Genomic DNA, 21,671 nt, shown 5'->3' with positions numbered 1-21,671 from the left:
AGTGACGTCATCATGAGGTCACAAGCAGGCAAGGGAGGACGGAAGTATGCATATTGGAATTCACCCAATGACAACACAGGTGGGGCGGAGATGCAGGGATCATTCAGGGATGCCGACAGGGTGGAACAAAGGGGTCAGTTGTCCCTGACCCGGAGAATTAGGTCCTCAGCCTCAGTGGGTGCATTCCATATGCGACCCTGCTTCCTCCACTTGTGCTTGTGGCCTCATACCAGGAAGTAATATGTCATGATGACATCACTTACCACAGCATTATATTTCAATATCTTGCAAAAGCTCAATTGTCAAGTCTTTTTCTAATTTGCAATTGGAATGGTGAATGAAAAACAGTCGCTCAAAAGTTGTTGTGGCTAGGCTGACAGCTGGGAAACTTAATTGTTTTCTCCACGGAGGAAGGGCCAGGAGGCGGGGCGAGGCCACAAGCACAAGTGGAGGAAGCAAGGTTGCATATTGGAATGCACAGCGTATTGTATGTATTGGGTGGGGGTGGGGGTGGGAGGGTCCTTTTAGATGACTTTGTCCTGGGCCTTGCCAGAGCAGTTAGTGGCCCTGGCCTGGGGCCATCACCTGCGTAGGATTATCATCGACTTTCAAATCTCTTCGAGACTTGGTCTGACCAAGAGCATAACAATTAACTTTTCCCAAACGGCACGGTTGACCCACCTCGTTAGGTTTGCTACTGGTTGACTGGTGTCAGGCAAAGTGGGTGGAGGTCCCGATTTTTCGGGAGATAAGAAACAACATTTGCATTGCTCTTGGCCTGACTACAAGCAACGCAGAAGGTGTTGTGTCACTAGGAGGGCGTGACCTGGCTATAGGTGTGGTACAGTGTCGGTACAATCCTGCAACATGTGGGAAAGCCTTCAAACTGGGATACTATACATCACCACACTTTTCAAGAGAAATTGTTGGGCCCATGTTGGTGTTGAACACCCACGTCAAGGAGCTGATCTAACCAGAGGATTATTGGAATGAAGGAGGAAAATGGAAGCATATCTATTCCACTGCAAAAGGAGCGTTCACAAAAAGTGGTATGTAATTTTTAGTCATACATTTATCTTGCCCAAAAACAAACATTTTTACATTTTATTGTATAATGAAGATGTGGTTGTGAATACTACTTTGAGAGCAAACACATACATGTAGGCCTACATGGACTGTAATACTAAAATGTCAACTTTTATAATAAGCTCCATGATGGTAAATACAAATGTGTCCTCGTCCTTTTATCTTGCTGTTACACAATACAAATACAGGGTTAATTCAACACTTTAAAGTTTTAACATCTTTTTTTAACATCAACAATGATTTAACATCTTGTTCTAGTGTGTATTTGGTCCCAGAGTAGGCTACTGTCTAAGTATTGAATTAACACTACATTCTTACTGTGTAACTAGCACCTATTCTTGTAGTCCATGTGATGCCAGCTCTGGGTTTATAAAAAACAATGCTGTAGGCTACTTATTGGTAGCTGTGCTTGAGCTAGCAAACAAATATGTATGCGAATTAACTACTTAGCGATAATAGTACCTGGATGAACGGCTGCAAGAATACTGCTCATGATCAGAGTAGACTGTTTGCCACATAAAAAAATCAAGATGGCGTCCATGTTGAAAAAATGCCAGATATTTAAAGCAGGCCAAACTAAAAACTGTACTTCCACACTACCACAAGTAGTTTGAGACAACGGAGGAGAAAACACACTCAAACCCCAACAAACCTGACACTGAGACTCGAGACTGCCAGGGAGTTCTGGAAATCTGTTTTGGATGTTAATTCCAAATGAACAGCAAGATAGGTGTGAAGAAGATCAAGGCATGGCCAGACAGAGAGCCACACCAAGTTTCTCCAGAACTGGACAGACTGGTCTCTTATCTTTTTTTCAGGGAGGTGTCCACTACCCAGACCTTGTCACCTGACTGGGCAGGCAGCCGCTTGGGGGCCCCAAGCCTATAGTTGGTAAATGACAGCTCACAATTAAGTAGTGGGGATTTTTGTTTTAAATATTCATTTCTTTGAATTTTTGCTTCGGGCCCCTAGAGTGGCCTCTGCCACACCAACCAGCTCGTCAACCTTACAGAATATGCAGAGTCTGTGACTGTATTCCTATCCAAATGCTTGGGATTATGTAACACTTACCAAGGAGTCCTATCTCGGTCATTTCAGTAGGGAAATTCAAATGAATAGGCAGCGGAAGCGTTGCCCAACCACGAAAAACGGGCAACAACGTGAATGCACCACGAAGTTTAAAGTTAATTCCCCCATTTTTTCTCGTGAAAACTTCTCAAAATGACTGAGATACGGTTGTACCAAGAACATCACAACATGAGCAAAGGACAACCCAGCTGACCCTTGAGTGGCCTCTGCCACACCAACCAGCTCGTCAACCTTACAGAAAATGCAGAGTCACACCAACCAGCTCGTCAACCTTACAGAATATGCAGAGGTCCTACCGTGGCTGATATGGTAGGACACACGTTTACCACTTGGCCGACCCGGGCTCGGTTCCCGGTCCGGGTCCGTTGCCGGTCTTTCCGCGTCTCTCTCTCCTCCACTATCCTGTCTCACAAAAACCAATAAAGGCTGAAAAGTCAGAAAAAAATACCTGTATACATATCCAAATGCTTGGGATTATGTAACACTTACCAAGAACATCGCAACATGAGCAAAGGATAACCCTTGCTTCACCAGGGAGGTACAGTAGGAGAGCTCCTGAGATCATGCAGCACTGCTTTCAAGTCTGGGAATAAAGAACCCTTAGGCCGGCGGGGTCATTGCAACCGGGGAATTTATGACTTTTGAAAAAAAAATAAGGGTTCTATGTTCCCCGCTGCTTCCAAGTAGACCGCTGCCGCGTGGCAAAGCGCAGGTTGTTGTTGCGGGGTCATCCCTGTGTTCCCCGGGTCCTATGTTCCCCAGGTCCTATGTTCCCCTCTACCGGGGAATTTAGGACCCTTTTTTCAAATAAGGGTTCTATGTTCTCCGCTGCTTCCAAGTAGACCGCTGCCGCATGGCAAAGCGCAGGTTGTTGTTGCACCTGTTACAGGTTAGGTTTGGGGATGGTTTTGGTCAGAGCCCAAATTTACAACTCAGAAACATTGCATTGCGGACAGGTTAGATTTAGGGATGGTTTTGAGAAGTGTACAATTTGAAAACTCTGAAACATTGCATTACTGACAAGTTAAGTGTAGGGATGATTTTGGGAAGGGTTAGATACAATGCAGGGAACATAGAACCCTTTTTTTTTAGAAAAAGGCTCCTAAGTTCCCTGGTCCCGTAGGGAATATTGGACCCGGAGAACATAGGCACAGTCCCCCTTTTCACAATGCCAGTAGAGAAATTAAATGATGAGTGACTAAACTAAGCAAAATGGGTGTGTTCACTATCAAGAGAACATGCAGACAGACAAATCTCTAGGTAGATAAGTCACAGCCAAAGTGTGTCGTAATCATTGACCAGGTTTATTAGGGTTGTGTTTACAAACACAGACACACACACACAGGGCCGCTGACAGGTTTTCTTGGGCCCAGGACAAAGTTCTGTGAAAGGGCCCCCCACCTAATACATGTAATGTAATTTGGACCCATTTCTAGGCCCCCTCTCTCACTGGGCTCAGGACAACTGACCCCTTTATCCACCCCCTGTTGGCATCCCTGCACACACACACACACACACACACACACACACACACACACACACACACACACACACACACACACACACACACACACACACACACACACACACACACACACAGGAGGGAGGGTAGAACTGGGATTCTGTCTATACATTCACAGACGGAGTTACAAATTACAGACCCAGAATATTCCTGTTCATTCAGTGCTCATTAACATCCTGTCTCAGGAACAGACGTCACTCACACTCCAACTGGACTACAAGTCACGGACACATTTCTCAAGAAATTGCAGGACGCCCTTTTTTTTTTAACAACCTGCCAAGTGAAGGATGTAATGTAGCCTGCAGAGGGGATCTTAAGATGAAGGAAACAAACGGAGATAAAGATATTCAGCTGCAAGGGGAACACAGACAATGTGTGGTATGTTGTTTTTAATCACGCATGTACTAGGCTTTGTATGCTATTTATGATACACACGTAGGCCTAAGAACATACAAGCTGTTTTTTTTTCTTTACAAGCAAGTGATCTGTGGACTAATGAAAGGTCAATTGTATAATAGGAACCATCATAAATAAAAGCTCTGCTTGTGAGGCTACACTGCCGTGCGATACAAGAACGCAGTAAATCGAAAATGGTCGAAATTGAGTTTAGATCGGAAATGGGCTTTGAACTAACTCATTTGTCTTGTGTCAAAAAACTGTGGTCCAACATCGTCCCGTTTTAGAGAAAAATCATGTTGAAAGTGCAAAAATGATGTTACGTCGTACAAAACAAAAACGCAGTAAATCGGTGAGTTACTGCTGCACTTTCCAATGGGAATGGTTTGGGAGTAGACAGTAATACTAGCCAAGAATGCAGTAACTCCTGCAGTAACTCAATTGTGTGGTAGCAACACCAGCCAAGAATGCAGTAACTCTGTTTTTGTGGCAAAAAGACTCATAAATGTTTTGTTTTTTGGGGGGTTTTGTGTGCAATTAATTTATATCCTAAAAAAGTATTACAAGGAACTGTCACCACCACTTTATCGACAACACAGTTGTCAGGCCATATAGAAAACTTTGAAGCCTTTTTTCTCAGTTTGCCAAAATCTGAGTTACTGCGTTCTTGTTTTGTAGGGCGGTACAGACAAGACAGGCTTGTGTGTCTTTATGAGGCCTTATAACAAATGTCCCGCCGCACTTGTATGAAACTTGTGCTGCAAAGATCCTTGCCCTGGTTTTCCTTAACGATTGAGGAAGGATTGATTGGATAACTCTGGCTGTGTCAGTTTTTAAGATATTTTATTCATACAGTTTTAAAGGTATCATCACACCATAGACCTGACATGGTGATTTGACAAAGTATTTTCCATTTTAATCGTATTACTTCTGTTTTAGCATAATGTGATCTTCTTACTTCTCTGTTTGTATGAAAACATTTTGAAAAAAGTAAAAGTCCTGCCACTTATTTGTCACAGCCAATTCACTGAACCAGTTGGCTCTAATTATCTCAATCCCTATGCTAGGAGGTACACTAATTAGTGAATTAGCTCGTTAGAGAAATCACCTGTGGTAAGACCAGGGCCGCATTTAGACGGCCTGGGGCCCCTAGGCTACAGGTTGCTGTGGGCCCCCTCAGAAGGCAAATTTTGCAACATCGACAGTGTCATAGTTACAAGCTAGGAATTAGGGATAACATGTCTACCAACTGTGCTTAACACGATAGATGAATTCTCCAACATTGCATCTTGTCACAATTCTGTCATTTTTCACTTTTGGTCAATCAGGGGCCCCCTGGCTGGCGGGGGCCCCTAGGCTACAGCCATATCTAGCCTGTACGTTAGTCCTGCCCTGGGTAAGGCCACAGGCAGAAGGCAGAAATGGCAGACTCTTTTCTTTCTCCATTTACTTTGTGCGGCACATACCTGTAAGTACTTGTACTCGCATATTAGTCACACAACAGTAAATGCAAAGCCAATAGAAGTGAATGTAAGGGTGACAGAAAATGAAGCAGAATATTCTTCAGGTGAGATAAATTACTGGCAAAAAAACCCCAAAAAAACAAAAACGAGCTGTTTGGGTTTCATCAAATGAAGTTATCCAGCCACTCTGCTTGCTCATAGATGGCTCATTTAGGAGCTTTTCCCACAGCAGGGTGTTGTTGCACCTCTGACAGGTTTGGTTTAGGGATAATTTTGGTCAGGGCACAAATTTACAACTCAGAAACATTGCATTACTGACAGGTTAGGCTTAGGGATAATTTTGGTCAGGGCACAAATTTACAACTCAGAAACATTGCATTACTGACAGGTTAGGTTTAGGGATAATTTTGGTCAGGGCACACATTTACAACTCAGAAACATTGCATTACTGACAGATTTGGTTTAGGGATAGTTTTGATCAGGGCACAAATTTGCAACTCAGAAACATTGCATTACTGACAGGTTAGGTTTAGGGATGGTTTTGGGAAGGGCACAATTTGAAAACTCGGAAACATACAATGCTGGGAATATAGAACCCTTTTTTAGAAAAAGGGTCCTATGTTCCCTGGTCCCATACAAAGACCGGGGAACACAGGACCCGGGGAACATAGGTACACTCCCACGTTTACACCTACAAAGGAGGAAAACTTTGTCTAAATGTCTACATTTAAAAATATCTGGCTACATGCAAACAGCACCTTAGTAAGAGTTTTAGGAAGCCATACTTTTGAATGCATTAGTCTGATGCGTACCTATGTTCCCCGGGCTTTGTATGGAATCAGGGAACTTGGGGCCCTTTTTTGAAAAAAGGGTTCTATGTTCCCCACATTGTATCTAATGGTGCATTCTCCGAGGGTGGGAGATGGGATATTTCTGACCTCCTACATGCTGAAATGCATTGGAATGCCTGTTGAAGCGGAATGTTCAAGTCGCAGGCTGGGGCCAAATCGAAGTACCCCAACTTCGAAATCGGGACGTCAACACAGCAATGACAGTGCACAGCACGGGTACACAGTGATAGAAATAGTTCAAGTTTGACTTGCTGATTGGAACGCTTTCAAGTGGGAGGTAGCTGCCTCCTGGTTGCATATTGGGAATGCGACATAACCCTTCCCAAAACCATCGCTAAACCTAACCTGTCAGTAATCCAATGTTTCTGAGTTGTAAATTTGTGCCCTGATCAAAACTATCCCTAAACCTAACCTGTCACAGGTGCAACACCAAGCGGGGAGCATAGAACCCTTTTTTTGAAAAAAGGGTCCTACCTGTAAGTTCCCTGGTTGTAGGGAACATAGGACCCGGGGATGACCCCATTAGGCTGAGGCACGTAACTAAAACAGTGTGTAGCTCAAAGACGTTTACTTGGGGAATTTAAAAAAAAAAAAAGCAAAACGGTCCTAAGTGTGCAAACATTCAACTTTATTTTCATAGTTGTCTGACCTTTTTATCCTGCACCTGCCTCTTGGATCTGTGCACCACCACTACTTACTAGCATACTTGGGAACGCTGGCATGCTTCCCTGCTCAGCCGTGTGCAGAGTACATCTCGACCTCATCATTGAATCATTAGCAAGTACTCAAACACAGGCATGGCCGTAACTACCATTGAGGACACAGAGGTCATGTCCTGTATTCATGTCATGTCATGTCATGTCATGTCATGTATTTTTTCCAGTAATGTAAAATGTATCTATGACGAAAAATCGATATATGATCAACAGCAATAAATTCAGTCTACGCCACCCCCATTCGTCCTCAAGGCAGTGATTAATGAAAAAAAAACTGAAGAGTGTTTGAAGCATTCTAAATGTACAGTATGCAGTGCGGCATGCAGTATTTGACCTCGGTATATGAAAATGTCTGGTTACAGCCCTGAACACAGGTTTCCAATGAATCTCAGAAATCATCAGAGAACACTGTTTGCTGTTTGATTGTGAGCAAAAAGGGCCGTATTATGACTTTGAATAAACTTGGAAGGGTGATTTCTTCAGTTTTGGAATTATTACACCATGACTGATACGATGTACACGTTAACTGCATTGAAACATGTAGCCTATCAACTGTATTGAAACATTTATAAAGAACATTTATTTATTTGTTTGTTTATTTTAAGACTCCAAGACTATCGCTGCTTCTGACTGCCTGTGCCACTTGTATCGGCGGGGCGTTTCAGTATGGATACAACATATCTATTGTAAATTCACCCAGCAAGGTAAGAATGTGTAATATATTTACCACCATTTTGACCTGGAGACATAATTGCCTTTTTATGTTGTAAATTACTGTCCCTGGCATAACTAATCTTTGGGTGGGACCTACTTTATTGACCACATTGGAGACCTGATTGAATGCTCTATCTGCCTGTAGAACCATGTAATCAAATCATTGTATGCCTGTAAAACACTAATCATTAGCCATTCTTCTTCGTGTATTCACTTGGGAGGAACAACTTTTGACCTCAGGTCATTTACTTTATGAAGTCAAGAGGTAGATAGGCCTACAGCTTTGAAAGGCATACTGTAGCTTGGGCTTGACATCATCAGAGGCGCATCTTGTCACCAGGCTAGACAGGCAGCCATTCGGGGCCCCAAAGCCCCTAGTTGGTGAATAACAGCTCACACCTTACTACAGTAATTTTAGTTCAAATGTTTATTCCGTAGCATATTTGTTTGGTGCCCCGGCTGACCCTTGAGTCACCTTAGATCAGTGTTTCTCAACAAGGGTGCCGCGGAAACGTGCTTGATAAATAAATTATGTAATATAATACATATTTGTCTAAATTGATAAGTTAATGCTAGTCAGTGGAATCTTTCATCTGCCATTTACGCACAATAAAGTACATATAGGTCGCCCCAGACAGCTGCAACTTCGACCGTAGGTCATGTGACGTCTCCAAATGTGTTACTTTTCTAAGCTTGTGTGGTATCGGATGCAATGCCATGTTACGGCTTGTTGGTTTGGGGTGCCTTGACATTTTTCATGATTTGAAAGGGTGCCTCGCCTAAGAAAAGTTTGAGAAACACTGCCTTAGATATTGAAAGGGTCAACACAGTCTCACCCACAGTAGTCAATTTCTGACTACCTTTGACCAGACTGCAAGTGTTGGGTATTCCTTCCATGTACTATGTGGCCTTAACCAAAACCTATTCCGAAACGTAACCTCAATAACGTTATGCTGCCACAAGGGGACGCCTTTGAGGACAAAGTCACATTTTGACTCCAAAGGCATACCTCAGACATTCAAAATTGCAGTCTGGCCTTAGGTGGTCAGATATTGACTACTTGGGGTGAGACTGTGTACAAGGGTTTATTCATTATCTATTAAAACATAATTTACAAGAAGTCATTCTCTCGTTTGGAAGGATATTGAAAACGGGAAAAGGCAATAAAAACCCACTGCAGCTTGACAGTGGGTGGCATGGCAACCTTTATAGTTTTTTTTTCACAGAGGAGGGGGTAATAATGAGGGAAGAGGCAGGAAGGAAAGAGGCAAGTTACCAGAGAAAGTGTTACATATGTTGACACCAGATGGCAACTGCGATCAAATGTGGCAAATGTGGACGGGGAAACCTGAATGGGAGTGTCGTACCGAAAAGCGAGTCCCTGCCAGAACATGAGTGTCCTCATTGAAACCAATGACATTTTTTGAGAGAAAATTATACAAATTTTTGCAGAATGAATTACATAATTTATGAACTAAACACATGCTTATGAAACATTACTCGTCCTCCACTTAATATGAGCTATTTGAATGAAACCGTAACATTTGTTATGACAATTCTTCGATTATTTTATGGAATTAATACTGAAATTGTAACCAGCTCTTTGTAATACTTCCAGAAGGAATGTAGATGCTTTATTGGTAGGCTTTCCATCTGAAATTGTGTCGGATTTGTCTGCAAAAATGGGTAAAAAATATCTGAAAAATTGGTCATTGGTTTCCATTGGTTTCAATGAGGACACTCGTGTTCTGGCAGGGACTCGCTTTGCGGCACGACAGGAGTCAATGGGCCATAGAAGAAAGGGGGAAAGGACCTAGGCCTACTTCCTGTGACGATGCGACCAGGGCCGGACCGGCACATTCTGCAACAGAATTACATAGCCAGCGTCATTTTTATTTTTCCAATACTGCCACTTGTCACAATTCTGCTCCCTCTCCCCTTCAGGCCAGCCATGTTTTTTAAAGATATGTTCTTGGGCTTGTTATGCCTTTGATGAGAGAGAGAGAGAGAGAGAGAGAGAGAGAGAGAGAGAGAGAGAGAGAGAGAGAGAGAGAGAGAGAGAGAGAGAGAGAGAGAGAGAGAGAGAGAGAGAGAGAGAGAGAGAGAGAGAGAGAGAGAGAGAGAGAGAGAGAGAGAGACAGACAGAGACAGAGACAGACAGACAGACAGACAGACAGACAGACAGACAGACAGACCTCCCTCCCCTCCACAGCTGCTATTCTGACGCGATAATCTTCTCTCACACATCATGTCTGGTTGTTTCTGTTCCTCATCCCTTAGTATGTGATGACCTTTATCAACCAAACATGGACGGAGAGATACGAGTCTGCCATATCACAGGAGCTGCTGACCCTCTTCTGGTCCATTATTGTGTCCATCTTCACCCTCGGGGGACTGGTGGGCTCTTGGGTTGGAGGGACACTGGCCATCAAGTATGGGAGGTTGGTATTGCATGTTTTACTTAGTTATATTACACACCCGCAGTCATGGCCGTAACTACCATTGAGGACACAGAGGTCATGTCCTCTGTATTTTTTTTCAGTAATGTAGGCTATAATTTATCTATTGATGTAAATCGATATATGATCAACAATGATACATTTAGTCTACACCACCCCCATTTATCCTCAAGGCAGTGATTAATGAAAATAAACTTACTGTAAGAGTTTGACTAAATTGTTTGAAGCATTATAAATGTACAGTATGCAGTACAGCACGCTGTACTTGACCTCTGCATTTGAAAATGTCTGGTTACGTCCCTGACCGCAGTCCAAAGTCTGAAAATAATGAGAAACTGCAATGCAAATTGCCCCACTGTACATAACATTCATTGTATAACAGATTGTATCTCAAATAATGAATATGTCCCCCTTTTCCTTGCAGAAAAGGTGCAATGTTAATCAACAACATTTTTGCTTTGCTAGCAGCTGCTTTTGTGGGAATAAGTTATTTCAGCCGTTTGTTTGAGCTGCTCGTCGTCTCCAGACTTCTCAGTGGCATAAATGGAGGTAAAGGTCATCCAAAATTAATATTTATCTACCATTGAAGGTGATGATACACAGGGCATAATTTTGCAAAATTGATTTGACTTGATTGTCTCATGTTTTCTGATGGGAGGTTCCAAATGTTGCCTTCTGTTGAACAATCGCAGTGCCGAAATTGTTGCGGACCGCTGCAGTACTCATCCAATATAAACCATGTTGCCAAACTTTAAGTGATGAAGTGGCTAGCAGTGTTGACAACAAGTTGAGGTTTTTAATTCCGAATTAATAATTCAGGATTAAATAGTTCCATCAAATTTCTTTTGATCTTTCATATAATTCCGAATTAAGAAGTGTTTATATGACGCTTTCAAAGCGGAATTAAGCTTTATTCAGAATTAAATGGATTTAATTCAGAATTAATGTGTCACGTAAACGTAGAAAATGTAATAGGCCTACACTTTTGACTTTTACCAACTGGCAGCATTATAATCCTTACCTCAGCTCTCGTTTTCCTCTTCTGTTTGAACAGGTGTGTCTTTGTGTGTACAAACGCTCTACCTCACCGAGATAGCTCCCAGGGCGTTACGCGGGGCTTTGGCCACAAGCACGTCCATATCCCTCACCCTGGGCATCTTCGTCGCACAGGTAGTCGGACTGCAGTAAGTAGTATGGAATAAATCAAGATTAATGTACACTCTACATTATTTTGCGTTTTTATTCAAAGCAACAGGCAGTTATGTACCTTACTGTAGGTACAGGGTATTGGTTACAGTCCCTGGAGTAATGCACAGTTTGGTGCTTCGACAGTCGCATTACAGAAAGTTGGGATTCAATCAGCAGCAGTATATATTCAAAACTGAAGTACATTTAGCAGACAATTTTATCATAAGAATTATTATATGTACACTGTAGGTACAGGGTTCTGGTTCTTGTCTCTGAGGCTAAGTGGAGTGAGTTGCCAAAGTGGAGGCGCCTCCTGAGGCAGACTTTCCATTAGGCAAACCTAGGCAATCGCCTTGGGCCCCGACCAAATCTGTCTTCCATTGGAGCCCCAACTGTCACACCAGTTTCCCTAAACACATAAAATAGGCTTGATCTTACTTTCTGACTTATGTACCTGTAGGCCTAAAATAAGAGATAATATAATATAAGATATATATGATAAGATATAGAAAATATAATATAATATAATATAAGATATATATATATATGAGACAAAACACTAAAATACCATCAAAACACAGAATTGTATGTGTATATAATGACTTTTGAGCCCCCCATGTTTGTATTTCGCTTAGGGCCCCAAAACGGCTATATCCGCCCCTGGGCGCCTCAACCTATAAGAGCCCACTCGTATTGAATTCTTCCTACCGTGCAGATGCTGTTGGCTCAAGTTGGCTTGCTGGCTGGTTTGTGGTGCTCATGTTTACACTCATTAATGATAATTATTTGTAGAATATTTGATTGTAGACTTATCTATGAGGGATGCAGTTTAAAGAGATCATGAGCGTATGCAGCATACATTTATTTGTTTGTAGTAGTTACCTGGTTCGTCGGAAGGGGTTTGTCTGGTTGTCTGTCTGTCTGTTTGACTGCCCGCAGTCTATTTTAGCTGTCTGTAGTCTGTACAGTGCGACAAACGCATGCCAAGTGATGCATGCCCTGACACAGACACATTGGCTACGATTACATGAGACATTCAATTCTGAAATAATTCACTTTAATCCTGAATAAATCTTAATTGTGATTTGAAAACGTCATGTAAACACTTCACAATTCATAATTAAATGAAAGATCAAAAGGAACTCGACGGAACTATTTCATTCTGACAGGGGTGCCGCCAGAAATTTTGGGCCCCATGAAAGATTAGAATTTTGGGCCCCCTTAACGGCCCCTGTAAGTGCTGTCAGTGCTTGGGCCCTTAGAATCTGTGACACCTTTCCCCCCCTAGCGGCACCCATGCATTCTGAATTATTAATTCTGAATCAAAAATGTAGCCACACACACACACACACGCATCTAACAAAACTGAGGACGCATCATTGCACCACCAAATGTACCGTCTGTCCTGCCTGATATCCTCCAGAGAGCTATTGGGCAGAGAGGAGTGGTGGGCCCTGTTGTTGGCGACCACCGCCATCCCAGCAATACTGCAGCTCATCACCCTGCCCTGGTGTCCTGAGAGTCCACGATACCTACTGATCGACAGGGGCGACGAGACGGCGTGTGACAAAGGTATTCAGAGTCTACATTATCTCTCACAACGTAACATGATCAACTACTGTAGTTTCCAAGTATTCATTCTTCAAACCTTTTTCAAAACTTTCTCCCACTGTGTGATATTTAGGGCTCTGAATTAACATCAGCAAACCCATTTCAGTTTGGCTAATAGACACTCTGACCCATTAGTGAGATTAAATATATTGGGCATTTTTGGCTGGTGATGAAAAAGGTTCATTTGGAGCCCTGGTAGTGGTGCTCATATGTTTACATACCCCAGCAGAATATACACTTTCTTGGCGATTTCTCACAAAATATGAAGGATTACGCGAAACCTTTTTTTTCACTCATCACTAGTGACTGGCTTAAGACATTTATTACCAATTTTCTCTTTCAAAAGCATGAGTGAAAAAAAAGGTTTTGTGTAATCCTTAATATTTTGTGAGAAATCGCCAAGAAAGCGTATATTCTGCTGGGGTATGTAAACATATGAGCACCACTGTATTTAATGATTGAAATGAGTCTAAAACAAAATGTTGACCTGAGGAATGCCTGCCATCTTATCACCTCGTCAGCGCTGAAACACCTTCACGGCGAAGCTGAATATCCGGTCGAGAAGGCGGACATAGAGCAGGAGAGACTGGAGGCTGAGGGAGTGAAGTCAAAGAATCCCTGGGAACTGTTCATGGATAAGAGCCTCCGCTGGCAACTTCTCAGCGTCATCATCTTACAACTGTTCCATCAGCTCAACGGCATCAATGCAGTACGACTTAAATGATTTGTCCATTGTGTTTTCTCTGAGAAAACAATATTTGTACTGTCATCAGTATATAATGTAACACTTGAAAGGTCCATAAGTTGGATGAGTAGAATTTGAATTAATTATCTCCTTATTATCCAATCTTTTGTCTCTGCGAAAACCATACAATGAATGAAGTCAAATGTATGTAGGCCTACTGTATCATGTACAACACTGTTTTACTTTGCTTAACCATCATCTTTTTTGTATACTCTGATTTCATTCCTCAGATCTATTTCTATGCGTCCTACGTGTTTACGGAAGCAGGCATTCCAGAGGATAAGATCCTGTATGTGACGCTTGGATCTGGACTAAGTGAATTTTTCACTGCTGTCATCAGTGTAAGGCCATTCTTTTGCATGCCATAACATTCATGGATGTGCTGCTGGCACAGAGTAACTGTAACTAAGACCACTATAGCTTGTCTTAGGGAAAACAAAATGTGTATATAAGAACATTACGTCAAATGATACATTACGTCAAATGATACATTCACACGTAAAAATGTTCTGTAGAATTATTCCTAGTGTTAGGAACATGCGGCACAATTGAGTTTATCCAACTACTACTGTATACACCAGGCTTGTACGAAATTCCGAATTGAAAGAATTTCAATTCAAAGTAATGCCATAATACGAACACTAGGTGGTGGTGTTCTATGTACTTTCAATGGGTGGTGTAGATTAAATTCAAAGAAATTCAAGGTAATGACACCACCCAGTGTTCGTATTATGGCATTACTTTGAATTGAAATTCATTCAATTCGGAATTTCGTACAAGCCTGGTATACACCATGTTAAAGGGACACCCTGGAATTTTAGACATAGGCCTGCTGTAGGGCCCAATTTCCTAGTTAGCCACAGTGTTGGAGACGTGTTGAGACAATATTTTTTGAAAAAGACTCCATGTCCTTGTAATTGCAGAGGTCGCTGTTGCTAGTCTCGCAATAGTGAATTACCTTTTTGAGCTATCCTGCCACTAAAAACAGTTAGCAGGTAAAAGGTTGAATTCCGTTGACACCATCATCTGTTGTCATGTTTTCTTTCGTGTTCTCCAGGGCTTCTTGGTTGAGTCCTTGGGCAGGAAAGTCCTCGTCATTGGAGGATACTCTTTAATGAGTGTCTGGTGTTTAGGGTTAACCCTGACTCTCTCTTTCTCTGTAAGTCATTTTCTCCTTCTGTAGATGAAATACAATAACGCTTCACAATACAGTTTAATGAATTAAATGCCTATATTAATTAAGTTGAGAAGTAAAGAAGTTGTAATGTAATGCAGTTGTACTCTATTGTAAGTTGTATTGTAATGCAATAGAGTACAGTGATTCCACATTTCCCTCCAACATTTTGTTACCCGTTTTCTCCTTTATTTGGCCAATTTGGATTGGTCTCAGCATTTTTCAGAATGGCTAGCTTTGAGCATTTTAAACCTTGTCCCTATGACCACCCTTAATTTTTTTTATCTTAATGGGCAACAGACCAATGTTGGTTAGTGGTGTTTACTGGTACTCCATAAAAAGTAGTGAAATATGGCTTATATCATGTTCTATTTGGCTTATTGTAAATCAAAGAAACACATGTAAATTCCAAAATCGATGCACAATGAAGAACACACTGTGGAAAGTTGTTATGGTTCTTGAATATCGGTGAACACCATTAACCACTTGGTGATTTGCACACTTTAAAAAGAAAAGAAAAACAGGGTGGTTTTCAAGGCAGGATTGAGAAGCTTGCCATTCTAAACCATGCTGAGGCAAATCCAAATTAAATAACGAAGACAACAGCAAGCGTAAAAAATTCAGTGACAATTGCTCTATTGCATTACAGACAACTCAGAAAAGGAGTAAGGCCCGCGGTACGCTTGTTGCAGGATACGCATACTAGTGCCGGCACACTAGAAACTGCATCCATACTTGTCCAAAATGACAAACATTTGCGATCATACTTCCTTGTTGCACTTTGAAAAGGGAGCGTGCAAATGTGGGAGCATTAGCAGTATTGTCTCCTTGTCCTTCCTAGTCCTTCTTTTTGTTTTGTTTTCCTTACAGTCTGTGTTCCCAATTTCAGCATCGCAATGCTGCGCTCTCTCTGCCCCCTGGATGACACCGCCAGTATTTTTTGTGTGTTCGTCCACTGCTTTTAAAGGAAGTATGTGCAGTCGGTTGCTCGCGATGGCGCCAGGGCTGGACTGGCCATCAGGCATACCAGGCATTTCCCGGTGGGCCCTGTACCCTCGTGGGCCCCTGTTTTCAGAAATGTAAAGAAAAGAAAAAACATTTATTTTCTTTTTTCCACATTTCTGAAAATAGGGGCCCACGAGGAGGCGGGGCACACCGGTGAGTTAGTTCTGCGCCGTTAATTATGAGGGGCCCCTTTAAGTCAAAAGTGCCCTGTCCCTATTTCTCCCCCAGTCCAGCCCTGGATGGCGAACTTAATTTACGTCTCGCAGCAAGCGTACCGAGGGCCTCAAAAAGCTCTCAACACAGGACTAACGTGTCCTTCAACTTTCCCCTTCTCAGGAGGCCAGTCCATGGGTACCATATCTCAGTATGGCCTGTGTCTTTGCATTCATCCTCAGCTTTGGCTTGGGACCAGGTCAGTATTGAAAGATATTACATTACATTTAGTTGATGCTTTAATCCAAAGTGACTTAGTTGTTTGCAGGGCATTGGTTACAGTCCCTGGAGCAGTGTGGGGTTAGGGCACTTCAGCCATGCATGGAGGTGTAGAGGTCAGGTGGGATTTGAACCTACAACCACCCTGTGATCTGCAGTCCAACTCCTTAAAGGGACACTGTGCGAGATTTTTAGTTGTGTATTTCCAGTATTCATATTGCCCATTCACTAATGTTACCTTTTTCATGAATATTTACCACGACCATCAAATTCTAAGCTGCAAAAATGACTGTACTTGGGCCATACTAGAAAATATTAGTTTATTACTTAGTAAACTTTCATGAAAAGGTCAAATTTGGCAATAGGCGACACAGTTTCAATGAGCAAAATAGTTGCAATACCTTTTTTGACCATTTCCTGCACAGTGTGCCTTTTAAACTCACACCGTGACTGCCCCTAATACAGGAATACAGCCTTTGGATTCTCCCAAAGAGAAAATGTTTTTAAGAACCTCCATCAGTATCCACCTTATTATCCATGGTTTAAAGGGGGGTTCCATTACTATTTGGGTAGCCGTTCCTAGTGCTTAATCATTCAGAAGGGTTATGGGCAGCCTCACAGGAACAGCACGAAAAACATTGAAATGGGAGGGTGGTAATAAGAAGATGGATAACACAACTAGTTTGAAACAACACAAAAACTGAAGACTTCCTACCCAGACATGTAATAGCTTTCTCTGACATAGTGTATTTATTTATTTATTTATTTATTTATTTATTTATTTATTTATTTGTGAATGTTTGTTTGTTTGTTTGTATGTACTTCGTATAACTCAGTCAGAACTGAGCCGATTTTTATGAAATTTGGTGGGATGATTGGTCATGACCCAAGGAACAATCGATTAGTTTTTGGGAGTGATTGGGTCAAAGGTCAAAGGTCAAGGTCAAAATGTTTGTTTGTACTTCGTATAACTCAGTCAGAACTGAGCCGATTTTTATGAAATTTAGTGGGATGATTGGTCATGACCCAAGGAACAATCGATTACTTTTTGGGAGTGATTGGGTCAAAGGTCAAGGTCAAGGTCACGAAAAGGTCAAACTCAGAAAGAACTGAGCCGATTTTTATGAAATTTAGTGGGATGATTGGCCATGACCCAAGGAACAATCGATTAGTTTTTGGGAGTGATTGGGTCAAAGGTCAAAGGTCCAGGCCAAGGTCACGAAAAGGTCAAAAACGTAAATTGAGCCGATTTTTATTAAATTTAGTGGGATGATTGGTCATGACCCAGGGAACAATCAATTACTTTTTGGGAGTGATTGGGTCAAAGGTCAAGGTCAAGGTCACGAAAAGGTCAAAACGTAAATTGAGCCGATTTTTATGACATTTAGTGGGATGATTGGTCATGACCCAAGGAACAACCGATTACTTTTTGGGAGTGATTGGGTCAAAGGTCAAGGTCAAGGTCACAAAAAGGTCAAAAACGTTTTTCTTTGCCAAGCACTATATGCCAGAAGAACGTGTGCATGCTGAATTGAATAAGAGGTCAAGACTGGGCCAAAAATGTAATATTACGATATTCCGGTCCGATTTAAATGAAACTAACACCAAAATTTGGAGAATGTTATGCCCCACATTTTGAAGATGGCCAGAAAAAAATAAGTGGCGTAGGCGAAGGTTTGCGCTCTACCGAGTGCCCATTCTAGTTTTACCTGAAATGTTTCGAAAGTGTAACTTCTGAAGTACGCCATGTAACTTCCGTAGTACGCCATGTAACTTCCGAAGTACGGCATGTATCAACATTCATGTGACCCTCTGATGAAGACTGAAGTTACACCGTCGAAACATGTCGGGTAAAGGATAGGCCTAAAGCTTCTACATGTCCGAAACAAAAGAAAAACACAAGACTTGATTTAGCAGTTAGGAATAATGAACGTTATGCTGTACTGTACGTCTTTGTTGGGTAAATGTTGAAGTTGTAATTTTCCTTCTTGTCCTGCAGGTGGTGTGACTGGTACTCTGAACTCTGAGCTCTTCACCCAAACGGTGAGGCCGGCGGCGTGCATGATCGGCCTATCAGTCAACTGGATCAGTTTCTTCATCATCTCTATCGCTTTCCCATTTGTTGTGGTAAGTGCAACCGTCACAAGTCCCTAGTGCAACAGGGATAACAAAGATTTTTTGAGACGTTTTAATCAAATGTTGTACATAGAAGTGCAATTACATTGGGAAGAATTTAGTTGGTTGTAAAGTAGCAATGACACTGACTGTTTTGAAAACACATTGGCTTAGTGAAATTGTTTCTCAAACAAGCCACATAACAAACCTACCAGTAATATGATTTCATATTTCAGTATTTAATTTGTCCTGTGCATTTATACTGAATTCATGCTCTCCTCTCATTTCTTCATACAGAGTGGGCTCAAGCAGTACTGTTTTCTAGTGTTCTTGGCTGTCTGTGTCATCGTGTCAGTCTACACATTCTTCATGGTACCGGAGACCAAAAACAAAACCTTTCTGGAGATTCAAGCGGAGTTCAAATCCAAGGAGAAGGAGCAAAAGCTGATTCTAGTCTCAGACATGTACCAGTCAACATCCTTCTGAACGTTGGCAAACACTCACAATGACATTTCTGAAGCATCATTTACTGCTTTTCTGTTTTTTTTGTTTTTTTTTAAATAATAATTTTATTTTATTTTATTTGTAACACATTTCCCCCAGAACCATAATTGATAACTAAACATGTACACATTTTGTACAGGTAGGGTACATGTATTTTAGTGTTATTTTATTTTAATTTTTTTATTTTTTTACATTTAAAACTTTATTTTAACCCAAGAACCAAAGACAGTATGAAGCACGTGGCTCTTGTCTGAACTCGGTGTTATTCCTTAAAACAGACCCCAATTTTTGAGATCCAAAATTTGAGGCCCAATAGTTTAGTTGGAAATCTGGAGGAGCCAGTCCTCCCTCAGACCTTGCTTTGCAAAGGTGTGTTTTATTGATCCTGTGACTTTTGTTGTGCCAAATAAAGAGCATACTGTACACAGTCCATTGCCGCAGAGCTTTTTTTTCATGTGACCTCCAGATTAGCCCAAGCGCAGTATGCAGACAGCTTCATGGAATGGGTTTCCATGGCCGACCAGCTGCATCCAAACCATACATCACCAAGTGTAAGGCAAAACGTTGAATGCAGTGTTGTAAAGCAATGGTTCTTAACCTTTTTTTCTTGACGTACCCCCTTACCTGTGTCTAAGACAAGCCGCGCACCCCCAATCCAAACTTCTCTCCGTGTCTATGTACTAAAAAAATGATTTAAGTGTTTAATGATTCTTGCTTTAGACATTAGAATTACTTTGCATTGGGACCAAACATGTTTTAATTTGTTTTGATTTGGCCTAATTAAAATGTTTGCTAGCAGAATTTTGGTCACAAGCTCAATACACACACAATTCTGTGCATCCCCTGAAATCTCTGGCGCGCCCCAGGTTAAGACAAAGCACGCCACCACTGGAGCCATGGAGCACTGTAGACACGGTCAGCACGCCACCACTGGAGCCATGGAGCACTGTAGACCCGGTCACAGGAGTGCTGAATCACGCCTCTCCATCTGGCAATCTGATGGACGGGCCTGTGTTTGGAGGTTGCCAGGAGAACAGTAGGTGTTCGTTCCAATATGAAGACTTGCGCCCTCCACTTGTGCTTGTGGCCTCGTACCAGGAAGTAATATGTGGTGATGACATCACTGACAACAGCATTATATTTCAATATCGTCATTTTCTCATTTGCAAACTGGGTGGTGAATGAAGAATAGTCCCCCAGGCTGACAGTGGGGAAACTTACTTGTTTTCTCCATGGAGGCGGGTCATCAGCAAAATGTGAGGCCACTAGCACAAGTGGAGGATGCAAGGTCGCATATTGGATCGCACCCTAGGCCTACATTTCACAAATGGACTCTGGTGTCGAATGTGAAATTTGGTTAAGGAGGAATGGTGTGGGTGGGGTTGTCTTTCAGGAGTTGGGCTTGGCCCACAAATGTTTCACACATGTCCTTTCACAGTCTGCATGCGTACAGTAGGTACTTTATTATAGTATACACCTTTGGCCAGGCCAAGTGATTAGGACACCTGACGACTCTGATCATTTGGAACGGTGAACAAATACTTTTGGTAATTTACAGTAGGCAGGGCTGGATTAAAGGCTAGATATGGCTGCAGCCTACGGGCCCCCACCTGCCAGGGGGGCCCTGATTGGTCAAAAGTGAAAAAATGCAGAATAGTGAAGAGATGCAATATTGAAAAATTCATGTGTCGTATTGAGTAGTTGGTAGACATGTTCAGTAGTTCACTCTCTGAAATTTGGATTAAGCATGTATGCATACATCTTCGTTCTCGCTGGAGAACGGACTCTCGCAGGAGAGTGCTTGTCCATGCGGTGGACTGATCATCGAAGTGCTTCACGGGGTCAGCAGTGACCACTGCACTCAAGAACAAACTCTCGCAGGAGAGTGGCTGTCCGCGCGGTGGACTGATGATCAAACTGTTTCACGGGGTCCGCCGGGACCACTGCACTTAAGAAGCTGAGAGATCACATGGCGTATTGGGCAAGATCGCTGGCCGTGGTGCTGAAGTACTGTCACGGCCGAGAAATGTCTATGCAGCAAACATTCTCGAGTTCGGGAGTACGGGGCGCCACTGAGAGCTGGGGCAGTATCTGCACCGGCAGATATGTGTGAACTCTGACACCCCCTGACAGATGATGGTTGGAGAGCAATGGAGCGAGGTGAACTGGAAGAAAGCTAGGGCAAAACACTGGCATCTTCGGTCTCGCTGGAGAATGGACTTCTCATGATCTTGCTCTCACAGAAGAAACGCTGTCCAAGAGGTGGACCGATCATCAAAGTTCTTCACGGGGTCCGCAAGGACCACTGCACTCGAGAAGCTGAGATAGATTACGTGGCGTATTGCGAGACACCTGATGAATCGATCGAACAGCGGTAGAAGGGAGACGAAAGGGGAGGTGGTGGGACGAGCGAGAAAGAACATGTCTTACTGGAGACAGGTGAGTGGAGAATAAATGCTGGATAGTTAATTAAAGGGCGTTCCAAATTTTCTGCATGCTGAAATTCCACCGAATGATGGCAGAACGGAGAATGATATGCAGCTGGTTTAATAGGCGTGTCTATCTTTTCGCGCTGAACTTGGGCGAATTACAGTAGAGTGG

General features: G+C 42.4%; 1 protein-coding gene across 2 annotated transcripts; it reads left to right on the top strand.

Annotated features, from left to right (window-relative positions):
* The first annotated feature begins 3,995 nt into the window (after positions 1-3,995).
* LOC134445751 (solute carrier family 2, facilitated glucose transporter member 11-like) lies at positions 3,996-19,500 on the top strand. Of its 2 annotated transcripts, none has more exons than XM_063194812.1 (12): positions 3,996-4,075; positions 7,729-7,827; positions 10,118-10,278; positions 10,721-10,845; positions 11,351-11,480; positions 12,908-13,056; positions 13,617-13,804; positions 14,071-14,181; positions 14,898-14,999; positions 16,356-16,431; positions 18,451-18,578; positions 18,864-19,500. In XM_063194812.1, the coding sequence occupies exons 1-12, from the start codon at positions 4,016-4,018 to the stop codon at positions 19,050-19,052; spliced, it is 1,518 nt and encodes a 505-aa protein (XP_063050882.1). In that variant the 5' UTR covers positions 3,996-4,015; the 3' UTR covers positions 19,053-19,500. The 2 variants fall into 2 exon arrangements, with proteins under 2 accessions (XP_063050882.1, XP_063050883.1); XM_063194813.1 differs by lacking the exon at positions 3,996-4,075 and adding an exon at positions 5,559-5,660.
* The last annotated feature ends 2,171 nt before the right edge of the window (positions 19,501-21,671 follow it).

The sequence above is a fragment of the Engraulis encrasicolus genome, chromosome 3 (genome assembly GCF_034702125.1).
Source record: "Engraulis encrasicolus isolate BLACKSEA-1 chromosome 3, IST_EnEncr_1.0, whole genome shotgun sequence".
Lineage (NCBI taxonomy): Eukaryota > Metazoa > Chordata > Actinopteri > Clupeiformes > Engraulidae > Engraulis > Engraulis encrasicolus.
Note: the sequence above shows the minus strand (reverse complement) of the source record. Positions and strands in the feature narration are given on the sequence as shown.